Raw genomic sequence first — 26,535 nt, 5'->3', positions numbered from 1 at the left:
TTCATGAACTCATTTCAGAAAGAAAAAATACGAGCAATCTCACATTTTTACAGATAGTCATAAGTAACTTCGATAAAAAGATTTCTTGACCAAAACAATATGAATGCATTAGAAGTGTGTAGATAATATTTTAAAGGTATCGAAGTTTGTTAAACTACATATTTTAAAACAATTTTATGCCTAAACTTTGAAAATGGGTACCGCAACGAGGGAAAAATGAATTTTACTAAACAGATTTAGTAATTGCCCACCAGGTAAAACATTTTTAAAATTCTATGAGTAATTTTTCTTTTTTTTAGGTATAGCATAAATTATGTGTTTATTTTTTAAAAGTTAAGGTAATACAAAATTACATGTTGTGCTTAAAATGTTGATTTAAAAATGAAATAAGGCTCTTAATAAATATTTTTTATGAAGATATCAGTTATGGGTAGCGTAATGGAACTAGGTTGTAGCATGACAATATTTTTCGTATTAAATAATGCAACATTGGAATTATTTGGTTCAAGAAGTTCATAGATTGAATAGTTTCAGTAGATTTTTTATGTTTTCACATTATCGCGTTGACTGCCGCGTCACCTATATTCAGGTGACATGAAAGTTTCTGATCTGGCTGCGTCACCCCTATTGGAGTGTCCCTTATTTGACTACTCGCGAAGGATATTTGTATGTATTTGGAAAGATATTTCACATATAGTAACAAAACTAGTGAATTGTTATAAAAGGTATACAAAAATGATTCATTAAGAATTCGAAAATTTCAAAAAAAGTGAATAAAATTTCGAGGAAAATGAATAAACCCATGTTTTAGTTCTCAATTGAATATAATAAAATTTAAAATAAAACAACTAAGAATTTAGTTTATGGCAGTGAGAACAATATTTTTGTATATAATTTTATAAATGTATTACTATTGGGTTCATGAAGTTCTTAGTTGGGGTTACTTGATTAGACATTTTTTCCCCTCCATACTGATGCAAAACAATTTAGAAAACAATTACGAATTCATGGTATGGCAAGACAATATTTTTGCATTTAATTATAAAACATTATTATTTTTCTTATTTACAAAACATATACATTTATTAACAAAAATATTTTTATTGTGCTATATTATTAGAATAAGTAGACTAATTTTAACCCATGTATTATTTCCTTATAGTAACGCAGAAAAGTTTCGAAAAAAATTAATAAATCCATTTCTCATATTAATACATTAAAATTTAGAAAAAAAGATTAAGAATTTAGTTTATGGAAGTTTGAACAATTTTTTATTTTATTTAACCAATTGAATGCCATGGGGGTCACCGGTGACCGGCTCTGAGTTTGTTCGCAGCGCCACGGGAGTCACCGGTCACCGGCGAGGCCAAGATTATTCGAAACGCATAATTCAATTAAATTTTTAATGCTTTTAATTTTTTTATATTATTATCGCTACTAAAATGGTTTGAAGAAATTAATGTAATATAGAACACATAAAAATCATTTTGTCCAAATGCGCAAGCCATGTACAAGTAGCGTGGTATTTAACGTGTTAGTAATATAAATTAATTATTTTTTTGGTTCAAATAGCTCTTTGGTTGTTTTACTTGAACGAAATTCTTATTTCGTCATAACAATAAAAAACAATTCGTAAAGCAATTTACATATTCAATGTATAACTGGATAATATTTTTATGGGTTGTATTATTGTAGACTGGGTATTTAAGCATATTATTATCTCTTTTTGCGTACTACACATTTCTGTAATAATATTCTTTTTCAGAGTTTTCAAGATGCAGATAATTAGAAATTTCATTTTTGTCTGTTCTTTTATGGGATTACGTATAGCTGAAGAGCGAAAGAGACCTCACATTGTTTTCATGATAGTTGATGACTTGGTATAGTTTTTATTGTTTTAATATTTAATGATTTATGAAAAATATCTGTTCTATTTTACATACAAAACTAATTCAACTTTTTTTGTTGAACTGTGATTAATACATTTAGTGTACAAATTTTCCATATAAATTGTCACCATTTTTAGATTTAGGATTGAAAGTTCATTTACAAAGATGACATAACAGATGAGCTCTCTTGTTTCTAAAGAATAATAGAAAATATTGATAGAATCTAAGGACCATTCTTAGCCATATGACGCAGATCGGTTACCGGTGTCCTTTTTATGTATTTTTTTTTTTTGAGGCTCTGATTACAAACAAAACTATATTTTGTTATTTTTCAACAAGTTGAATGCCAAGGGGGTCACCGGTAACCGGCACTGAGTTTGTTCTTAGCGCCATGAGGGTCACCGATGAACGGCGAAGTTATTAGAAACACATAATTCGAGTAAATTTTTAATGCTTTTAATTATTTTTATATTATTGTTACTAAAATGGTTTTAAGAAATATTTAATCAAAAACTGCAACGCATACTGAGAAAATCATTTTGACCAGACTGGCGAGCCATGTAAAATTAGAGTGGCATTCAACGTGTTAACTATAAAAAAAAAGTCAAATAGTTACAAAAAAAATCTGTTATATATAAAATGTTAAATATAAATTCCAAGAAAGGCAGTTTAAAAAAAAATTCTTTTCATTTATATTCAAAAGTATATCTATAATTGATTTCGTAAGTTAAAGAAATTTCAATGATAAGTAACTGTTTCTCTTAGTTCTTAATAAGTGCAATAATAATAGTAAATAAGTGCAATTTTAAAGAATTATTGCTTTGAAGTATAGGTATTTGGAAGATTTTACCTTTTATTTAAAAAGAGACACCCGTGTTTCATGCTATATTTCATAACTATAAATTATTGAAATGCTAAAAATAAAATTTTTCACTTATTTTGACCTAAATTACTACAAAATTACATAAAGAGTATAAAAAATATGTTTAATAAAAATTCTGCAAAGGGTTAGAGTCAAAATATCTCAAGGCAAGGGTCAAGGAAATATATTTGTTGTTACAAGTGCTACTTGCCAATAAGAGCAATCCTGCTTGAAAATCAAGCTGATTTTTAAGGCAGAGGATGAGCTTCTTGTTTCTCAGTCTCACCATCTATGGCCAAGATTGCGATTTTGCCACTCACACGTCGCAGCCAGTTCAACAGGAACGAAGCAAATCTACTCAATTCATTCATCCATAAATTGAATTTTGATCTGAACCAGAGTACGATCAATCTCTAATTCAGTAAACCAGTGTTTCCCAAAGTGTGGTACGCGCACCCCCAGGGGTACGGGAACAGTTTAGCTGGGGTACGCGTTCTTATGCGAAATATCTTGCAACAAACGAAAATTTCTCAAAATTGTATTTAAAAACAAAGCTAGCAATGAAAATCTACGATTACGTATTTTTCTATTGGCTATCTTTTGCAGAGTTAACAGTTAATAATTAGGAGTATCAACAGCCAGTTGTGATTTTTAACTTTTGGGCAATTTCTTTTACAGTAAAAAATATATTCATTTTGTAGCAATGGTACACAGTGTTACGAAAAATTTAGAAAGGATGCACAAAAGTCAAAAGTTTGGGAAACACTGCAGTTAACCAAGACGTGTTGATTGCTACGAAGACTTAGACAGAATTAACGTGCACCACTCACAATTTAATACACGGGGAATTGGTAATAATGTAAACTAATTCTATATGTTTCATAAAGTCAATAAGAAATTAGTTTCAAATTAAAAAGAGACACTGTATGACTAAACAACTATCGGAGTAAATTTAAAAAGGAGTTTCTTGCACTGCATATGATTTATATGCAGTGCAAGAAACTCCTTTTTAAATTTACTGTAATGTCATAATGTAAACTAATTATAAATGTTTCATACAGTCAATAAGAAACTAGTTTCAAATTAAAAAAAGACACTGTATAACTAAACAACCATCGGAGTAAATTTAAAAAGGAGTTTCTTGTACTGCATATAAATTAAAGATTTTGTTTGTTTGATTTCTAATTTGATAGGGATGGAATGATGTAAGCTTCCATGGTTCTATACAAATCCCAACTCCGAACATTGATGTCATTGCTAGAGATGGAATAATTCTGAATAACTATTATACCATCCACATGTGTTCACCATCCAGGGGAGCATTAATGACTGGAAAATATCCCATTCGTATAGGTAAGCATCGTATCTCTTCAATTTATGAATTTTAAAAATTAGTTTTCTTGGACAGCGTGCGCAGAGCACTAGAGAGATTTTACATAACGTCTGCGGTGACTGGTTGATACGAATTCTGCTCTCAGCTCTTAGTGATTACATTGCTGATGTAATACAGATCCTGGGTTAGAATGCTCTTGTCGTCGGGACAACTATGAGAGAGTTTCTTGGTTTTCCTCACATTGTAACGCAAATGCGGATTAGTTCTACAAAGGCTATTATTGATTAAAAAGTTATAAGATATTTCGAATAAGTAAAATAAGCCGAGCATAAAATAGGCTCAGAATAACAAAAAATGAATGAAATGATTATAAAAATTTACCTCAAGGAATATAAACTTTGAATAAGTAGAAGGTTTCTTGTCTATTTTGAGCGAAATATCTTCCCTTAAAATTAAACTGACTGTGGGTTTTAAAATTAAGAAAAGTGCTTTAAAGCAGTTTCCAATTATCTACTTGACAAATGTAATTTTGAAGTAGATTTTATCAAATGTGTAACAAGCTAGAGTTGAAGAGAGACTTCTTCGCATTGCGTAATTTTAATTTTTTGAGAGATTAAAAACGTTAGATTGAAACAAGAAATTTTTAAGATTAAATTAGTTTCTAAGAAATTTCAGTCTAACTAAAAACATTTTATTTAAACTACTCTTACTACCTTTACATATTGAACTTTATGTTTGAATACAAAACAAATGCTGAATGATTGCAGCAATATAAATTTTCGATAATAGTAAAGTGATTAATTGAATGATTGAATCTGTATCTTTACATTTAGCGTATGTTGCATACATTTCTTTCGATTTAATACAAACTTCCATAAATCGTTGCGCCTCAACTAGTTTATATTTTCAAGTAGGCTTTATCATCTAATTTTTTTTAAAAAAGGTAATGTATTATATTGGGACCTTTTCCATTTGTTTTTCGGAAATAGAAAATTGAATAGAACAAAATTTTGGGTTACTTCAGTAACCAAAGAGATACCGGTAGGAGTTAAAAAGTTTCCAGTACAAAGACTAAATATTTAAAGGCTCTAACATGCTATTCAGAGGAAAGTAGTTTGCCCACGTTTAAATATTGCGAATTTATATAAACTCAATTATTACATGATCTAAAAGTTTGTTTTCAGAAATTTCTAATTTTTAGAAGGTAACAAAAACAAATTAAAACTTTGAGGGTTATGCTAAAATCTAAATGTTTTTATTTTCTATTCTTACTTAGTCTCAATCACTGCACAAGAATCATCATTCCCTAACTGATCCTTACAAGAGCAATCTATGTTTCTACAAGAATAATTTTAATTTTCATCAGGTTTATTCCTTCTCAAAGTATCCGTAAAATAATCGAAACAAATTTCTTTGAATTGTCAAAAGTGTAATATAATTCTATTTATATGCCAGAATATTTTATAAACGAAATTCTGCTCAGAAACTTTTCTTTTTACTAAAGCCTATAAATGATAAAGCAGTTTTTGACTTTTCACTGGAGCTGATTTACATGAGACATCAAATAAAATTTCGTTTTTACGTGATTAATTTTAGGTGTATATTCTCAAATAGAGCTAGTCTCTTAAATGATCTATTCCTAAGTTATAAGTATTGAAGATTTTTTAACGTCAATTTGTTAAAATAATATTTTGTAGACACACTAAGATAAAGTGAACTATATCGAAAGCAAGACATTTAATATTTGCAAAGTGTTGCATTTGATATCTCAATAGTTTGAGGGGGAAAAAACAGCTTGTTTTAAATATTTTTCTTTGCGAAAAATAATGTCGTACAAAGCATCGAAAACTGATTTTAATATACAGCATATTGAAATATACCGCATACAAATTATCGCTGTAAAATAATTTATTTATACCAAAGCTTAGAAAAATTGAAAAATAAAATTCTGGCGTTGTTTCAAAAATAGAAAGGAAATGTAACTATGTAGGATTATTAAGGAATATATGTAGAATCATTTTCCACTTTTTTAATTTAGATCAATTGTTTTCAAGTAAGGAATAAATATGGTAAAACTTTTTGGATTACAAATTCATTAATTGGAAAATTTCCCCTAATGCCAAGATTTAAATTTAAATTCTAAACAGAAAAATTTTATTGTATAGAAAAAAAGCGTAAATAATAAAATTAATTTTTGAAGACTTTGCGCAACTATTTTTTCTTTTAGAATTTTGTATATAATTTCATTGCATGCAATGCAAATTTAAAGTAGCATTTACTTTTCTTCCTACAACAATGATGAAAGATTAGAATATTTCAACATCTATGTTTTGAATAAAAAAAATAATAAAATAAATATAAATAAAATATAAATAAAATATAATTATACATAAAAGTACATAAATAATAATTTTTGCTGCAGGATTTCAACATCGAGTGATTGTTGCGGATGCTCCTTGGGGTTTGCCCTTACAAGAAAAGATTTTACCGCAGTACCTTAAATCAATTGGTTATTCCACTAGGGCTGTAGGCAAGGTATGACACAACTTTTAACTATTAATTAACAAGTTTACATTTTTTAACGANAAATAATGGCACGAAAATGTTCACGATTCAATTCCATTTTTTGAAAGAGAAGAACTTTTCAATTTACTGTCAACAACACAAATGAAGCTATAATGGTAAATCGTCTGCTGAATTTATGTTTAAAAATATCAAACTTTCGATTAAAATCGTTTGCGGTCGCCTAGCAACAGTTACTGTTGCCAAGGCCAGAAATATAAATAGCAACCCTCGTATTAATAGAATCGTGAACATTAACTACGGGTAACTTGATGAAAAAGAGAACTTTCCTATTTGGTTTGAAAATATAAGTTCCATAACCCTAAGTTTGAAACCATAACCATCATTTTTTCAGGACGCTGATTCGGATTAGTTACGAAGAACTTAACCATAATTTGTAATCGCAAAATCTAGTGCAGTTTCTGGGAACATCTATTTAAATACCACCTTTAATGAAGTGAACAGAATTAAAAGAATATATAGTAATATTTATTTACCCAAAAAACAAATAGATAAACTCTTTCAAAATTTGATAAAATAAAACAATGGATACCCAACTAAAGTAATAAAATTGTATATAAAATCACTGAGTTAATCATATATTATTGTAGATATATTTACTGAAAATTTTCTTTGTTAATTTATACAATTTTTCCATGTTCAAATCCATTTCGGGCAAAACCGTGGTCAAAATTATTTACGAAAAAATTTCTTTGTTAATTTATATAATTTTTTCCATGTGCAAATCCATTTTGGGCAATTCCGTGACAAAATTTATTTACTAAAAAATTTCTTTGCTATTAATTTTTCAACTAATCTATTAATAATTTTATTTATATGCCAGAATATTTTATAATTCTGTTCGGTTAGTTCTCAGAAACTTTTCTTTCTACTAAAGCCGATAAATGATAAAGCAGTTTTTGACTTTTCACTGGAGTTGATTTACATGAGACATCAAATAAAATTTCGTTTTTAGGTGACTAATTTTAGGTGTATATTCTCAAATAGAGCTAGTCTCTTAAATGATATATTCCTAAGTTATAAGTATTGAAGATTTTTTAATGTCAATTTGTTAAAATAATATTTCGTAGACACACTAAGATAGATCAAAATAAACTATATCGAAAGCAAGACATTTAATAGTTGCGAAGTGTTGCATTTGATATCTCAATAGTTTGAGGGGAAAAAACAGCTCGTTTTAAATATTTTTCTTTGCGAAAAATAATGTTGTACATCGAAAGCTGATTTTAATATACAGCATATTGAAATATTCCGCATACAAATTATTGCTGTAAAATAATTTATGTATACCAAAGTTTAGAAAAATGTAAAATTAAACTTCAGGCGATGTTTCAAAAATAGAAAGGAAAAATAACTATATAGGATTATTAAGGAATATATCTAGAATCGTTTTCTACTTTTTCAATTTAGAACAATTGTTTTCAAGTAAGGAATATTACATGGTAGAACTTTTTGGATTACAAATTCATTATTTGGAAAATGTCACCCAGTGCCAAGATTTACATTTAAATTTTAAATGGAAAAATGTAATTGTGTGTAAAAAAAGCGTAAATAGTAGAATTAATTTTTGAAGACTTTGTGCAACAATTTTTTCTTTTAGAATTTTGCATAAAATTTCATTGCATGCAATGCAAATTTAGAGTAACATTTACTTTTCTTCTTATAACAATGATGAAAGATTGGAATATTTCAACATCTATGTTTTGAATAAAAAAATAATAAAATAAATATAAATAAAATATAAATAAACATAAATAAAAGTACATGAATAATAATTTTTGCTGCAGGATTTCAACATCGAGTGATAGTTGCGGATGCTCCTTGGGGTTTGCCTTTACAAGAAAAGATTTTACCGCAGTACCTTAAATCAATTGGTTATTCCACTAGGGCTGTAGGCAAGGTATGACACAACCTTTAACTATTAATTAACAAGTTTACATTTTTTAACGAGTATTAAAATATACATTTGATTTAAATACAATATTAAATACACATATCATAATTAATTATAAATTAAATGAATCAGAATTAAACTCATTCAATTTATAAATTTAACGCTCTAGCTCATATTAAATTCTATGTGATAGACAATTTCGCATGTGATATTGCATATGGGTAAGTAAGAATTCCGTTCGTAATACTGCATGCGACTATAAATTCTACATATTACTTTGCATATGTGTGGAAAAAAAATTCAGCATAAGGCATTTTAATCAATCAAGGTCGAATGTCAGTGACTGGGTAGAGCAGTTTGTTTGTCGTTGGCCTTCTGAGCCCAAGTCTGTGGGTTCGATCCCTGGCCCAGAAACCAAATTTTCGGGATGCAGAAAATCCTCAGCGGCCATGTCGTATGATTATGCGGCATGTAAAAGATCCCTTGGAGTGCCTCATTGGCTCTTGGCATTTCCTGCCAAATTAAATTCCTGGTGCACTTTAGCATCCAAATAGTGTCTTGGTGCTGCCATCTAGTGTGGCAGAAACTAGACGCCCAAATTAACATGGCCAACGGTATCTCATTCATTGTGGTGGTCCTGAAAGAGTGAATACCACTTCTGGAGAACGCACTAGGTTTGCTCATCCGGAAGACTGATTGTGCAGCTCATAGGAAATAAAAAAGTTCGAATGTCTGACGTTTTGATATGGAGTTCAGGTAGCTCAGTAAAGATTTCGCTCACTCCGCTAATGGAGAGCCGAGAGTTGTGAGTTCGATTCTAGGTAGTCAATTAATCAAGCTGTGTGTATACGTAGAAAGGAGCATCATGCCTGAAAGTCCTTTCGTTGGTTATGGTGAGGTTCCTTGAGAGGAATACCAAATCAGGCGCTGTGCACGTAGTCTAAACGGGATCAAAGTTGAGTGGCTTTCTTGCCACGGCTGTTAAAAAATAGAGCCCTGAAAAACGATGTTTAGCCATGGTTGGGTGATGTCTGTGTGCGTGCGGTTTGCTATACGAGTACATCACGCCACCGCTATTAAATGTTGCGCAACAAACATCACTGCTTTCGTGATTCCCATAGCCGATGACTCACTACAAGAAGTGCAAAGTTTTCTGATTTCGAAAAGGTGTAATCGTCGGGTATCACAGAAAGGATATATCTTTCAGTGGCGCATTTAGCTAGGGGAATTATCCGAAATAAATCGAAAGTGGCCTATTTGAATTTGAAAAGAGAGTGGTGATTGTCAGAATGTACACAGAATCAAACACGAAAAAAATAAGAGACATTCGAAAGAACTGTTCTCAATCGTAAGGATCCCAAACTTCAGGAGTTTCAACAGTAATTCGGGATTGTTTCAATGAATAACATACAAAAATAGTACATGAACTTGAACGTACTGCCGTCCTTGAAAGTTTAATTAATAAGTATAATCGTGCTTATCGTTTACTGCAAGTCGATACTGGATAGTAGTGGTTTAAACCGACTAATTGTATATAAATAGAAATTAGTTTTTTTCTTTTTTCTTAGCGACAAGTCAAGACTTTTCTTCTACTGATGGCAAGGTCTGCCAGGAGAACAATTTCTGCTAAATTTATAGGTCTTACAGGAAAGTTCAGCGAGGAAGGAATTGCGGTCTGAGAGTGCTTAAATTTACGTTAAACTCACTGCTTCACTGATTTGGCTGATACTTCCTATGTTGAGGTATTTGAATGAGTTACTTCGGCAACAAAATTTGACATGTTGAGAGGTCCCACATGAATAAATGTGCTGATAATAGCATTGACATAATAGATGGCCAGCATAGAGTCCAGACCTGAACCGTACAAAAATCTCTGGTACAAATTGGAGATTAATTAAACAGTAAAGAATAAAACAAACATATGAAGTAGGTGAAGGAATTTAAAAATCTTCTCCAAGTTGAGTGAAGGAAAATAGGATTAGATGTCATATACAAGAACATGAGGAAACCATGCCTCGTAGGTTTGAGGCTCTGATTATCTCTCGTGAAAGTTATACCCGTTATTGAATGTCGATAGTCTTTTCTATCACAAGTATCTAAATACTTATTTTTAAAAAGTGTACAAAGCACTTTCTTGCGGATATTTTAAAATTTCTTGCATTAAAACAGGTTTTTATAAACATTAAATTATTATGTAGCAGATGAGGTCAAACATAAATGGATACAAATTCCTTTTTCTTTCTTTTAAAATCGAGCATGTAATTCTAAATTTCAAAATACTCAGTTCAACTTTAAACTCTACTGGGTGTCCGAGAATTATTGGGACAAAATTTAAAGGGAGGTAGGGGACAGCACAAAGATTCAGATTTGAAACGTCTTCGTTCGCCGCTAGGTGTTGTTGTTCACAAGGATGGATCTGGAGGGGTGGACTGATTTCTTGGCCACCACGCTCTCCTCATTTAAGCAGCGTGGATTTATTTCATTGGGATGCATTGAAAAGTATTGTGTACATAACACATGTGGATTCCGGATCTGTGCTGCTGCGGATATCAAACAAAATCCAGGTATATTGGAGCGAGTCCACCAATCCGTGACTCGACATTGCAACGCACGCATAACCAGCAATAGTAAAATCTTTAAACATCTTTTGTGACATTTTTGCATATCATGTAGGTCAGCCTATGTAATATCTTTCACCAATAAATATTTCAGATGATTTCAATTTTATGTCTCTTTTTTTCTTGTACTTGTCATACATATAACTTTACCGACCATGGATTGCTGTGCACTTCTGGATCCGTGCGATGTACTCTACCCCCCCCCCTTAAACTTAGTACTAATTATTCTAAAATATCCGGCATAATCGAAAATTGCAAAAAATATTAAAGTTTTCCTCGAAAAAAAAATAATAGTAAAAAATGACATTTATTAAAAAAAGAGCTCTATAGATAAAACATATGGATGATTTTTAACGATTTTCGATCGGAATAAACTATTTTATTTTGTCAAGTGTTTATATTTGTTTTCTTCTCTTTTATGCAGTGGCATCTAGGATTTTTTAATGAGGAATATCTTCCTTTGAACAGAGGATTTGATTCATTTTTTGGATATTACTCAGGTGTAGAAGATTATTACACACATTTCGCTACATCAGTAAGTATTTTCTTCATTAAAATATTCATTTTTTGGATATTACTCAGGTGTGCAGGATTATTACACACATTTCGCTACATCAGTAAGTATTTTTTTTATTAAAATATTTTTTTATTAAAATATTCATTTTCTGGGTATTACTCAGGTGTAGAAGATTATTACGCGCATTTCGCTTCATCAGTAAGTATTTTCTTCATTAAAATATTTTTTTATTAAAATATTCATTTTCTGGGTATTACTCAGGTGTAGAAGATTATTACACACATTTTGCTTCATCAGTTAGTATTTTGTTCTTTAAAATATTTTTTGATCTGAACTGCTGTGCATTTATTTCAAATTTGAATTATTCTAACATGTTCTTTTCCTTCAGAATCGTTCTGACATGTTCTTTTCCTGTCAAGCTAATCCTAGCTAACCAATTATTCCCAGCCCAATGTTGCATTTGCCGTTACTTTTGATTGACTCAATAAAGTTGACTGCTAAATCCAATGTAAAAATATTATGACATAATCCGACAATGGCAGCATTAATTTTTTAAAGATGCAATAAAGGCATGCATAAACCATTAAAAAAAAATCTGTAATTTCTTAGTTTTATTACAAACCTTGTTTTAGAAATTTTTTTCTTCCTTTGTATGTTAAGGTTCTAAACGCGACAATTTTTTAATGATGTGCTGCATGTTTAGATTTAGTCGCCATATAAAAGCGCTGTTTATGTAAGCTTAATGCGAACCTCTTTGCGTGCGTTGCGAGCTAGCAAAGTTAAATTTAATATTATTTAAAACTTGCCTGATTTATTTTCTAATAATTTATAAACCTTGTTCAGGTTTTGTGATAAAGGTTTCTGTTAGATTGAAATGAATCTTGCAATGTTATTTGGTCTCTATTATTATATTGTTCTAATGATCAAAATTATTTCAACATTCAAAATTATTTTCAACATTTTAAACTGTTCTTACATTTATAACAAGTTTAAAATTTTGAATTAGTCTTACATTTGTAATGAAGTATGCAAAGAGGAACAAAAAATATACATATCAACTGTCAAAAACTAATATTTAAGGGAGGAAAATGTAAAAACTTTATTAAAACTATACCAGCAAGAAAAGCAACAAGATGTTAACAAGATAAAAAAAAATTAAAGTCTATTTGATTTCTGGAGAAAACTGCGAGGGTAAGAAAAGTTTCTACAAGATGTACCATTAAATTTCGTTGGGGGATCAAACTGGTTTTGATATTTTTCACCCCACCTTCTGCAGTATTTAATGCTCAGATTTTAATAATGTTTTTTTTACTTTTATAAATATTAATTTGTTGCGCGTGATTTTTTTAAATTAATTGTTTATAATGCTCATTAGAGACAGATTATGAAGTAACCTATATCATAGAATAAATAACAACTAAAAACATATCAGACATTTATTATGTTAGAAGGAAAAAATTTCTTTGTGGCATGATACTGAAAAAATATACTTTAAATGCATTATTTTCATTCTTTTTCCTTCTATTTAGCTGAGCAACCTCACTGGATTAGATCTTCATGACAATTTCGAAAATGCTTGGTCTTACGAGGGTGTTTATGGAACAGAATTATACACAGAGAAGGCGAAAGATGTTATCTTGAACCACAATACCTCTGAGGTAAGATATGGATTTTGCAAAAAGAGAAAAAAAAATGAATGAACGAAAATTAATTTAATGCGTAAGTCATTTATCGGAGAATCTGATATTGGAAGACTTTATCTTATAATTACGGTTACGAATTCAGCGACCACTCTTTATAAGGCTCCCTAACTCAACTTGGAAGCAGTTGCATACCTTAACAGAATCCGGCTATGCACTGTTAGAAATTTCTCGCTAAAAATGGTAAAATAGTAATTTATTTAATTGTTATTTAACCAAATTTTACCAAAGCAGCTAAATAACCATATTAAAGATGATATTTAAACTGTTAAGTGGGAGAAAAAACTCTTATTGATCGTTTTTACCTAATATGGTTGACTAACGAGAATTCTATTCGCCCAAACTGGTCTCTCCTTATGGAGCCATTCCGTCTAGTTTGGTATATATATTGCAGCTGAGAGGACCAATCGGTCACATGACCGGCGGAACAGGAGGTTCAAATCCCAGCGTTGATACCATATATATATATATATATANTATATATATATATATGGTGGCAGTCGTGCGAGCAGGACAAACGGGCACATGATTTTGAAAAGAACAAATTAATTTTATTTAATCATTACGTGATGATGGAAATGAGAGAGTGTGACACAAAATCGTTGTGCTCCTCAATAAAAGTTAGGGAAAATCTTGCAAAGAAAATCCATAGAATTACTAGTTTTAGAGAATAAGGGGAATCTTAGTAATTGTTTATTAAAAAGGTCGCGCGATTCCCAAAAAGAGAAGAGGGGAAAATGTCTTACTTTTAATTAATGCATACTTGAACCAAAAATAGATTAATAGACAGGATGTGAATTTAAAAGTGTGAGAAAGCATTTTGTTTTGAATAATAAATTAAGAAAAAGATTTACAGAAAAGGAATAACATAAAAAGATTACTTGAAGCTTTTCATGTTACGTATATATATGTATATATAAAAATCCTCTCTCATTTTTGCTACATGCTTATTTTTAATTTTTTCAATATATTGCTAACACTTACATAGCTAACTTGATTACTTAACTTACCTATTTAAAGCTTACTTCTATCGCTTACTTAACGATTTGTTACATCACCCATTGTAACATCACTGCTTTTCTCCCCTTTGTCTTTTCTTTTCCCATGTTTTCCATTTTCCTCTCTTTTGCGATCTTCTTTCTTTTTTTTCTTTCTTCTTTTCTACTTTTCCTTTTCTTCTTTCGTTTTGAATCACCCTAGTTTTATCCAAAATTTCTATATTTCTTTTTTTCCACTTTCCTTCTTTTAAGTGCATAAAGGGAAAGAAATATTATTAGTATTAATGCATTAAATACTACCAACTGTCAATAAAGTATACACGTTTCTTAAATTTTATATATTTTAACATTTACTCTTTATATTTACTTTTTTTAAAGAACCATGAATAAATGAATAAGATATGATCAATTATAATTATCGATAAATTAACTATTTTGACTAGCTTTTGATCGAAATCTAAGATTCTATAATGTAATCAAACATATCACATATTTATTAATATCACGTAGATATCATTTATGAAGACATGGTTACTGTTTGAATTGATAGTCCATTTTCTTTCACTAAACTTCAGGCCAAATAAAGAATAATAAAAGATGGAATTTGTGCTCAGTGCAAGTTTAGATACAAAATAATATCCCTATTACTCAATACAAATATCCAATTAAAAGGAGCCATTTTGTATTTTTTTCAGCCATTGTTTCTCTATTTTTCACAACAAGCTCCACACAGTGGAAACTTTAACAATGCCCTTCAAGTACCCGATAAATACGTAGAGCCTTTAGAAGGTATAGAAGATGAAGAAAGAAGAAAATTTGCCGGTGAGTAATTGAATTTTCATATAAATTGGTTAAACTTCCAAGCTTCTGGTAAAACAGTGGTTAGAGAATCGAACTCAGGTCCGGAAGGGCTGTGGTTCCTCTTACCCGCTAAAACCCACTGAGTACATGCGATATACGCGCTCATTATGCCAGTGGTCGAAAGTCCTGTGGTCAGTCACTGAGCAGTACTATGGGTGTAGGAATCTGGCGAAACTTTCTTTCTCCTTCTGATCTATGGCGAATTTGTGAATGTAGTTTTACGAATAAGTGGTGCTGTCATCTATACGGGAGATTTTGAGCGAAAACGTAATTTCAACGTTGCGATGCTCGCTTGTCAAACGAAAGGCGCACCTTCCTGACTTAAATTTGCAAAGGCCAATCCTGGCGAGCTTGTCCAAGTGTTATACGAAACAACAGATACCTAATTTATTGCTTGCATTGAGAGTAAAATGTTAGCATATTTCATTGAAACATTAAAAACTGTCGTTTAAAATATTAAAAACTGTCGTTTTTAATATTTTAAAAACTAGATTGAGCAAAAAGTAGATTTATGTTCATATTTTTCGAAATTTAATTTGTAAATTTAAAAATTAAAAGAAATATATATATATATNATTTTAATAAAGAAAAATAAATCGATTTTGTACACTGTTAGAAATTATGAATGGTAATGAACCATAATATCTTTCAAAGTTGCTGTAATCGTAATTTTTAAACCAGCCTAGTCTGTCTTTCAACCTGAACGGATACTTAAGCACTTACCACTTATGTTAGGTGCTTAAATTCCTTCAGAGACAAAATTATTAAGCTTTTAACATCGCAATTTTTTTTAAATAGACTTATAAGTGTATCATACACTAAAGCATAGTATAAAAATACGAAAAATATTAAACAAATTTTTTTCAAAAAATATATTTTGGAAAAGTGATTAATAAAGACAAAAAAGGTTTTTGGAAACAATTTAACTTAATTAAAATTTATATTTTTTTTTATTATTCTTGCCTTAATAAAGATTTGTGAAAACTCATAAAATTTTAACTTTTGCAATAGGCAAAGCATTAAACATAAAATTAATATTTAGATATTTTACAGCAAAGACAGAAACTTATTTAGAAAAAAAGGTCGAAAATTTCAATTAATTATTTTCATGTTTGCAGTTAAGTAAAAAATAATCACTAAGCCTGTAGTATATACCCTATACATACGTATAGAAAATATTCCTGCGAAATTTCAAGCAATTTGAACTAAATTATTTTGAGATATTGCTTTTAGAATGAAGGAAAATAACTGGAAAAGACAGTTATCATTTTATTAACTAATATAGATGGGTTCTTTTTTTTAATCATAACTTCTGTTCTATTTGATGTAGAAACAAAACACTTACATGCAGGGATTGGTCGAAATGATGGAAACGCGATCTTTCTCAAAAATACTTAAGAGAATCATTTAACAAATTTAGAAGTGCTTAGAGTTTGCGAATTTTTATTCTTACCAATGAAGCTTAAAGCTTCAAAAGGTTTAAGGGATGGAGTATAAATTACAAATGCAAAATAGTGCTTTTGAAAATGTAGCAATAAATTTGCAACTTGTAAAAATTGTTTTGGTTGTTATATGCAATGATTGCCCGAAATTTCATAAATATAGTTTTATTATTTATGGATATATGTTTTTTTTTTTATAAAAAATAACTAATTTTATACCTCACGTTTTTTGCTATAACTTTAAAAATATTCAATAAAATTAAACAAAATTTTTGGGGCATTTTAAAATTAAGACTTTAAAGTATGAGAAAAATTTGTTTAAAACTTTGCAGGTTTTTTTAATAAAGGAAATAAATTATATAACATCTGAGCTCAAATCTCTGCTGTGTTTCATAAGATATTGATGATTTAAGTAATTCTGGTGAGTTTGAAGGGAAAATTTTGTTATTTTGAGATTTATTGTTTAAGAAGGTGACATGGTTGCTAGATTTAGAAAGAATTCGCTTTTGGCAGCTCTGATTTGGCCTCTTTTTGCTTGTTTATTACTACTGTCTGTTCTTGGAACAAGCCGTGCACCATCATACGTAGCATATTGTTCGAGCAGCGAGATTAAGTTCATTTTACAAATTATCAAAGTTTCGATTTCGATGTTGGTATATTATTAACAAGGTAAGAAATGTTTTATAACGATTCTTATCTCTTACAAACGACAATTATTATCTCTTGAAATGACAGGTCTTCAAATAGCGATTCTTATAGTGATTCTTCTTTTAAACACAAATAATAAATCAGGTAACAAATACACGCAAACAAGAATTACTACTAAAGAGAGTCTCAAAACACGATGATCCCGTTGTGAGCCAAATGGCTAACACACCAAAAACAGTAACCTGGAAGTATAGGCAGTCAAGAGCTTGCAGCGTTCCCTAGTGTAGAAAACACCATCCATATGGAAAAAAAAATTAAAAACAAAACGTTATAAATGTACTTTCCAGACTTTCAATGACGCAAAATATTTTATAAATTATTTTACGTTTAAGATTTGATTTCGATGTTGGTATATTATTAACAAGGTAAGAAATGTTTCATAACGATTCTTATCTCTTACAAACGACAATTATTATCTCTTAAAATGACAGGTCTTCAAATAACGATTCTTATAGTGATTCTTCTTTTAAACACAAATAATAAATCAGGTAACAAATACACGCAAACAAGAATTACTACTAAAGAGAGTCTCAAAACACGATGATCCCGTAGTGAGCCAAATGGCTAACACACCAAAAACAGTAACCCGGAAGTATAGGCAGTCAAAAGCTTGCAGCGTTCCCTAGTGTAGAAAACACCATCCATATGGAAAAAAAATTAAAAACGAAACATTATAAATGTACTTGCCAGACTTTCAATGACGCAAAATATTTTATAAACTGAACATAAAATACGAGCCTGTGCTTTAATTTTGCGAGCGTTTGAAGTTGAACAAGTTGTTTGAGTTTGAACAATGAACTTTTTTAGGTATGGTGTCTGCCATGGACTACTCAGTTGGAGAAATCTTTGAGGCTTTAGAGGAAGCTTCTATGCTGGATGATACCTTATTTATTTTCACAACTGACAATGGTGGAGCAGTTGAAGGAGCAGATTCTACGCGGGGCTCTAATTTTCCACTCAGAGGAAGTAAGTACACTCTATGGGAAGGAGGTGTGAGAGGAGTTGCCTTCATGTGGAGTCAACAGCTACGTCAACACAGCAGAGTTTACAATGATTTGATGTTTCTTACTGACTGGTTACCAACATTGCTCTCAGCAGCAGGTATGAACTTTAAAAAACAAAAAATACTGGTTCTGATGTTTTTCTTTTCATGAATTACATCTAGTTTTTCAGTTAACGAATGCTACGATGATCTAATTTTACATTTAATGAAAGAATTATGGAATAATCAATGGGTTTAATTTGCCTCTTTGTTGGGTAACTTAAACAGATGTTTCATTTCCTTATAGTAATCCATGAAAAACAATGTATAGTATGTATGAAAAACAATAATTAAATCTGCTATGAGTATATTTTACAAATGGAATATGCTTCAGTTAGGAGCATTTCCCCTTATTTGACAGACTTATGGCATTGTTCTAATTGTCCACCATGAGGATCTTTGTATTTGTAGCTTTCATGTTCAAGCAATTTTTTGTATTTAGGTATCACGACCAGTCTTAAATCTATGAAAAGTACGAGTCATCAGAATTGAATATATTGTGAGTTAAGAAAAAAATTATATTAAAATTTCTGAAGTTTTAAATGGGGTAACTTGTATAAAGATATATGTAAGATATTATCACGTAAATATTGTAAGACTATGGAGGGTAAAAAAATATCCCACCACACACGAGCATATATTTTGTTCAAAATATGAACATTTATTTATCATCATGGCTACAAATTCTCATACAAATAACCTAAAATACAATTTAGTAATGAAATTATAAACTTAATTAAAGAAGGGACTTTTTTGCCGGTAGACCATTAAAGTTCTCTGACATGAAATACAGTGCACATTTCAGAACATAAGCTTATCTGGCTGTGTCTCGTAAAACCAGGTGGATCATTTCAGAGACTGTACACTGCTGCGATCTGGTGTTTAATCTGCGAACTTGATATATGATTACCTTAAATCATTGACAGACGTGATTGTATTCATTTTTTTTAGTTTTGAGTAACACTTTATGACCCAAATAACGCTCAATTACAGTGCGTTAAGTCGTTTTAAAAACTTCGATTGACCTATGAGTTATTAAATGTAACGGGACGTGAAACTTTGCATATCATTATTTTATATGGAATATTTTATAATTTGTTTAAATAAAGCTAATTTTATTTTTAAATATTATTCAAATTTTATTAATTATAGATAGTGCTGACGTAGCACAAGATATAGATGGATACAGCGTATGGTCTTCTCTACTGAGCAATTCATCATCACAAAGAAACGAAATATTATTGAACATAGATAGGCTCTCCCATGTTGAAGGTATTCGATGGAAAAATTACAAACTCGTCAACGGAAGCTACTTTGATGGGTTTTTTGATGGGTGGTACGATGAGAATGGTACTTTGTTCAACGAATCACGATCGCCTGCTCAAAGCCTCGAAGTCTATAGGAAAGTAAATAAAACAATATTTATTTAGTCATTAGAAATAACATCACCGAAAAAAGTGCCAAAAAGAAATTTTTTTAAAAAAAATTTGAGACAAAACTCCTACCAATGTTTGGATAGATACTATTCTCTTATCACGAGAACTCCTCGTGACAGAAAATCTGAACCTATCTGTTGCTATGGAAACGAGATTGACACCATTTCTGATAGAAGAGAGTTAAAGATAGGATATGATTTCACTAGTCTACACAGAGATGAAAAGCCTAGCCTCCAACTCTCATTCGAAAATACTGATCCTGGTAACCACAGTAACCACCTACGCGTGTAGGTCTTATGTCTGGAGAAGTTCTCGTGATAGCTAGACAAGCGTATTAAAATTTGCCCTGAATATAGAATAGCTGAAGAAGATGGTAACGAAGTCAGTTAACATACTAGGTGAAGTTTACTTAAATTAAATTTTATCCTGTCGAGTCAAAAATTATTGGTTTAAAATCAGAAAGTCTTTATTACTCGCAAATATTATTATGTTATTACTTGACTGTGATGTAATATAAAGTTAAGTATACTTTAATAATAAATGAAACTAAATAAACAAAAATGCAAATGCAATAAAGATTTTAGAGATCAAAACTGCAAAATTTAAAAAGCAAGATGAAAAAGCCTAAAACATTCAGTTTCCAAACATATTAAATAACAGACTTATTGAAAAAATTTGCAGATTTTTAAATTTTTCAGAAGAATGCTTTTGTTGAAAAACACCATGGTTTCAATATATGCAGTAAGAAGTTTCTATGCATTGTCCTGTTATCTATTAAAACTTCAGCTTGTCAAGCACCTATCTAGAAAAAAATACTAAGAAATGGTTAGATTTTAAAATTCCACCGTTGAAGAAATGTACTGCATTACACTTTTTACCCCATGCCCTACAAATGAAAAAAAAAACATAAACATGTGATGTAAACATGTGAAAATAAAACATGTGATAAATGAGAACCATAAACAAAAATTAAAACAATGAGATTAAAACTATATTAGAAATAAATATCACAATTATGGAAAGTATTAAAATATTTCAATGTTTATGTAACTGTTATGTATTAAACATACTTAATAGTTTTATCTATACTTAATAATTTAATTAAATATTTTTATTATCGTTATTATGTTTTTATGCACACCAAAGCAGAATAAAATCAGATCAATCAAACATTTTGATACCTGTTGTCCCATTAAATTACCGATTAAAAAACATATTATAAAAGAATAAAAGTTATTGGTTTGCAGCGTTCTGTTTAGGAAACACGGTATTTTATTCTCTCTAACATACAAAATTGATTAAAGGATATTCTAACAGTTGGAGTTGTGGAGTAAAAAAATTTTCAAATTCTGTTGCTGTGGTATTACTGAACTTGCCCAACTGAGATATTTGCTCAGGGATTTGCTAATTTTGTCCTTTATCATACTGTTTCTAAAAATCGTAATTATTTTGAAAGACATTTTCTTTTTAGATTTTATTTGCTAAAAAACCTATTGGTTGAAAAATCTTAATGATAATAAACCTGTTTTTCTAAACAGTTCGCAGCAATCTATTTATGTGTATCTCTTTTTACTGATTTTTCAATCTTTGGTTATTTTTGGAACACCAGGTATTTTTACTAAAACAATACTGCTTTATGGTGCTTTTTTTTAAAGTTACCTGCTATTCATTAAACTACACAAAATTATTTCAGCAGAAAATTTTTATTCTTGCTTTCAGACATATTTAGAACTGTTAGAACAATCAAAAGCAGCAAGAATTCTTCAAGACAAATATAACAAGACTCCTTGTTCACCGATTTCTGAGGACCTGACTTCTTGTCCCAGAATACCATTCGCAGTATGTGATGAATCACCGCCTTCACCACAAGATAGATGTGATCCGAACCTCGGAGCTTGTCTTTTTGATATTGAAAAAGATCCTTGCGAATTTCATAACATTGCTGAGCTTCACCCTGAAGTACATATCTTTCAAAATTTATAAAACCTTTACATACCTTAATTTTTTAAGATGGCTAGATTATAAAATAATTGCAGATTGGCCATATTGTTTGTGAGAACCTATTGTTGTTCAGTAAAATATATACACCGAAGAGCCATTACATTATGACCACCCTCCATGTATAACAATGGGCTCGCCCAGGTTGTCATGGTTTCTCGCGCAGGAACAATGTTTTCATGGGGCACATTAGGAACCATAATCCTCATAGAAAAATCCCTGACGTCTGTAAGCTACTTGAACATAGTTGCAGACCAGGTTCACCCATTTATGGCAACAATTTTTCCTGCGGGGGATGGTGTTCACCAACAGGATAATGCACCATTTCATAAGGGTCAAATCGTGAAAGATTGGTTCGAGGAACTTTCCACTGACTTTCATGTCATGTCTTGGCCCCCAAATTCACCTGACCTTAATCCAATAGAGCACTTGTGGTCCTACTTGGAAAACCAAATTCGTGCTGCCACGCTACCCCCTCGCAATGTGAGGGAATTGCAGGACCAGTTGGTGAGCGCTTGGTACCAGATACCGCAGACTACCTATCAGCACCTTGTGGAATCAATGCCACGGCGGGTGCTAGCTGTTTTGAGGGCTGAAGGTGGTCCTACATGTTATTAGCAGGGTGGTCATAATGTAATGGCTCTTCGGTGTATATATAAATATATATATATATATATATTATAAGGCGTGGTATAGAGGGATTCCAAAGGAATATGGAAGAGCTTAGACAGCACGACATTTATTAAAATAAAAAGGTATGACAAAGAAAACGTGTAATTTTAGTATATCAGAATCAAAAATGTATTTTTTCTCAGTTTTGAAAAGTATAGAAAAGACTATAATAGTCATCCGAGAGGTGTAGTAGCTCAGTGGATAAAAGACTCGCCTCCCAATTAGGTGATCCGGGTTCAAATCATAGTGTTGGCTGGTCGATACGAATTCCCAGCTCGCACCGACCACAGTGCTGACATTAAATATTCACTGTGGTATATGAATCATGGGCTAGAATATATTTGCCGTCGGGCTTTCCGTAGAAATTTCAGTGGTTTTCCTCCCCATATAATGCAAAAGAGGGTAAGTCATTTACGAAGGCTAGTTTTCTCAATGCTTGATCCATGCCTTCCCTTGTCTTCTGGATTGAGTTCAAAATCACAAGGCTACGGAGCTGAACATTGATAGTCATAAACTCAGAATTGTGACAGCTGTCCAACGCCGTTTATAAAATGAAATACAGAAGTCATTCTATGCTAATAATCCTTATCCAATGCTTATGTGATCCTCGACATACTCCCAGCTCTGGTCTATCATCAAGGGAATAATCAGCTGTAATGGACGTGACGAGATCTTGTCACTACGCCTCAAACGTCCAAACCTTAACTCACAACTCTGTATGCAGTTTTGAGGGATGGTTTAGTATGTGATCCTCGATGCTTGGGTTTTCGAGATAAAGAATGCTCACGTGAATATGGTTTATAAGGATTCACTGGCTCAAACGGTTACGTTACCGTGATTGAATTTTAAAATTACTAATTCTTTTTTCATCATTACGAGTTGTAGTTAAAATGTAGTTAAAACTATATTATTTTTAATATGTAATAAGTAATAAGGAAGCGCTAGGCAGATATGAAGAAAGGGGAATCTCATAAATCTTCAGCGATTTGCTTTTATGGAACCTCTAGTGACAACGTTGAACATAAAATACAGCGGTTAGAACACAGCACTTAGCTCTCTCCATGTATGCATAGCATTACCCCTATTTTGGCTTAAAATATCATCATTTATGCTGTCATGTTCCAGTGAAAAAAGCATCGCCATTTTAATATAATTTCCAAACTCATGTTGCTGTAATTTTGAGCGTAATAGCTGGAAAATTAATTCAAACACTGTATCTGAGCACATATTTCATGACAATACAAAAGGAATTGTAATTAAAAGGTATTATCTCAAACGGTACTCGCGTAATGTAGTCATAAACTGACAATATTATCTTGTACAAAATCCTTTATACAACCATCTTAACTCGAATAATGTAATTACCTACTTTTTTATGTATACAATAATTCTCTTTTTATTCCTGTAAATAGCATTTAAAAAAACAATAAAATTGCATATTTATCCAAATTATATTAGTCATCCAAACCATTGAAAGTATTTAAAATTCATCCCTTCTCCTTGAAGGCAGCGAGAAAATACGCAAATATTTACTTTTCACAATTTCAACACTATTTCATCGATCACTATTTCATCTACTATTCTATCTACTTTAGTCAAATTTTTATTAAAGAAAACAAGTGTATAGGAGCAAGATATAAAAATAATTAATATAAAAATGTGATGATGTGGAAAAAAATGTCCTTTTTGAAAATAATATAAATTAAATAATATTTCAATAATACATTAAGTATTCCATGTTGTCAGCAAAACTGAACTTAGTAATATGATTTCAATATTAATAGTAAATGAAGACAAAGGGGGAAAAGCGGTTTCTGAGAAAAAACTATTGATTCTGAGAAGAAACGAATTTAAAGGTTTGTAACTGTTCAGGAGCTAGAATGCGATTGCATCCATAAAAATAAAAATATATATGAATATTAAAAGTATCTATTTACATCAGCCAAAATTTCTAAGCATAATTTATAATTTTTTGATGAGAGAAAAAATAAGATTTGAAAATCGGGTTTGACAAGAACCATTCCTTCCTCAAAATTCCTCTTAGTACTTCCTCAATATAACTCACATCATCGCTTTTATTATACTTTTCTTTGTTTGTACTTTCTACGCGAGGACAGGAACCGTTTATCTCCTGCATGGTCCTTCTTCTATATGTAATAACTCTCGGGAAGAACAGATTTTTCACGTTATTGATCAGTCAAAACTTAGCGATCCTCAAAATGTAACAGATGGTGACTCAATTGTCATTTTTATGAAAAATAGACATAAAAAGCATTCTCCCTCCTTAGTCTTCAACAATGATGTAATAAAGCAGTTATATCAGTTATTATATCAATGATATAATTAATCAATTATATTAATTATTATGTCAGTGATATAATACAACAAAATTTGAGCAACAAACTAAAAGAGTGTAAACTAATTTTCAATGATCATTCATGATATTAATTATTGACAGTATTCACCAATTACTATAGGAAACAAAATAAAGAAATTCAACTATATTCAGGATGTTCAATGATAATGATATTTTTAGAGTTCTTGTCTAAATTGACAACAAAAAGTATGCAAAGTTTCAAATGAATTTTTAAGCGAGGAAACTAACTCTCCAACTTTTAAACTCTTTCGAAATCAATAAAATTAGTTCTAAAAAACAATTAATTGAAAACATAAAATTCTGTTTAAAATCTGGTAAAAAGGAAGAAAATGTAAAAGAAGTAGAAATGCTTTCAAGTTTCATTTGACAATCTAGTTGGTTTTGATGCTTTCAATACTCCTACTCTGTTATTAATTTGGCAGATTTCGATAGTGGTTATATCTTATTATCTTTATTAATTTTTAACTCTACTTAAATATGATTTTTTAAATAGAATTTCGACAAGCATTTTAAAAATTTATGATAAAGGCTCTGATAGCGGGGAACACATAACTTTTTCTTCAAAAGAGTTTTTTTTTTACATCATGGCTGAAATAATGTATGCTATAAATTAAAACCTTTCAAATTAAGTGCTGAACCACCTTTAGAAACTCAGGAATTTTTTGAACTAAGTATCCTCTCTTCTAAAACCTGTTCGCTGCTATTGACTTTATTTGCTGTAATTGAATATTCTTGCGTGTAAACAATTAATTGTTTATCAATGTGTTTACTGTTATTTAAGAAGGGTGACTTTTTACTTTACAATCCATAATGAGCGTTGACATTTAACTTTACCACCGTTAAAAAACAAGAGCTATTAATAGAATGTTATTATGGTCAACAATGTTATGAGATTAGCTGTAATTTATTCATTTACTGTTTCTGAAGTTTGAAAACTGCAACGTGTTTATTTAAAATCGTTATTGAAAATAGTTTTATTCATTACATTACCAACCATAAAAATTTTCTATCAATTTCGATAGTTTTTTGACTTGTAATGTCTACCCCTTGCAGTTAAATATGGATGGGATTTTTTATTGAACTGTTGCACTCAAGTTAAAAAATGGATAAAATTTTCAGACTTTACTAAAATTTGTTATATACTATAAAACATTATTCTATTTTTTTCCCTGACAGATTGTAGAAAAACTTGCTACCCAGATTCGTAAGTACGATGCTGTAGAAGTACCACCTCTATATGTACCACTAGATCCAGCTGCTGATCCAAAACTGCATGGAATGGCATGGGTACCATGGAGATGAAAATGTAAATCAGCAATTTTTGGAATGCAGTAAAATGTATTCGAAGGAAGTAGAGTTTGCTCGATGTTGGTAGTAAATCAATTTTTTCAATGTCTCTGTAAACGTTACGGAACTTGCTTGCAATATCAAAATGCCCGTTTGTATACTGAACTTGTTTATTTGAAGCAGATAATGAAGAGCTGTTATTAAAAAATTTGAGTGTATAAAGTACAAAATCAGTGAGCAGAATTGAAGAAGAAAAACTGTAGCAATATTATCTCATATAAATCCTAAATAACACTGGGGATCAAATTTTTTGTTGCA

At 30.6% G+C, this 26,535-nt stretch overlaps 1 protein-coding gene across 2 annotated transcripts; it reads left to right on the top strand.

Annotated features, from left to right (window-relative positions):
- Positions 1-26,296, top strand: LOC107442262 (arylsulfatase B). 2 transcript variants are annotated; one of them, XM_043043182.2, is made up of 11 exons: positions 1-254; positions 1,766-1,880; positions 3,945-4,104; positions 6,507-6,619; positions 11,604-11,714; positions 13,226-13,354; positions 15,090-15,216; positions 18,213-18,506; positions 19,600-19,853; positions 21,603-21,842; positions 26,107-26,296. In XM_043043182.2, the coding sequence occupies exons 2-11, from the start codon at positions 1,776-1,778 to the stop codon at positions 26,230-26,232; spliced, it is 1,659 nt and encodes a 552-aa protein (XP_042899116.1). In that variant the 5' UTR covers positions 1-254; positions 1,766-1,775; the 3' UTR covers positions 26,233-26,296. The 2 variants fall into 2 exon arrangements, with proteins under 2 accessions (XP_042899116.1, XP_042899117.1); XM_043043183.2 differs by lacking the exon at positions 6,507-6,619 and adding an exon at positions 8,455-8,567 and having other exon boundaries at positions 3-254.
- Positions 26,297-26,535: the final 239 nt, after the last annotated feature.

This window comes from Parasteatoda tepidariorum, chromosome 7 (assembly GCF_043381705.1).
Source record: "Parasteatoda tepidariorum isolate YZ-2023 chromosome 7, CAS_Ptep_4.0, whole genome shotgun sequence".
NCBI classification, from domain to species: domain Eukaryota; kingdom Metazoa; phylum Arthropoda; class Arachnida; order Araneae; family Theridiidae; genus Parasteatoda; species Parasteatoda tepidariorum.
Note: the sequence above shows the minus strand (reverse complement) of the source record. Positions and strands in the feature narration are given on the sequence as shown.

Bases quoted from the DNA above. Each gene is read 5' to 3' on its own strand.
- LOC107442262 (XM_043043182.2), top strand. From the start codon at position 1,776: ATGCAGATAATTAGAAATTTCATTTTTGTCTGTTCTTTTATGGGATTA. The intron at 11,715-13,225 runs GTAAGTATTTTC...CCTTCTATTTAG, and splicing joins ACACACATTTCGCTACATCA to CTGAGCAACCTCACTGGATT. The intron at 21,843-26,106 runs GTACATATCTTT...TTTCCCTGACAG, and splicing joins TTGCTGAGCTTCACCCTGAA to ATTGTAGAAAAACTTGCTAC.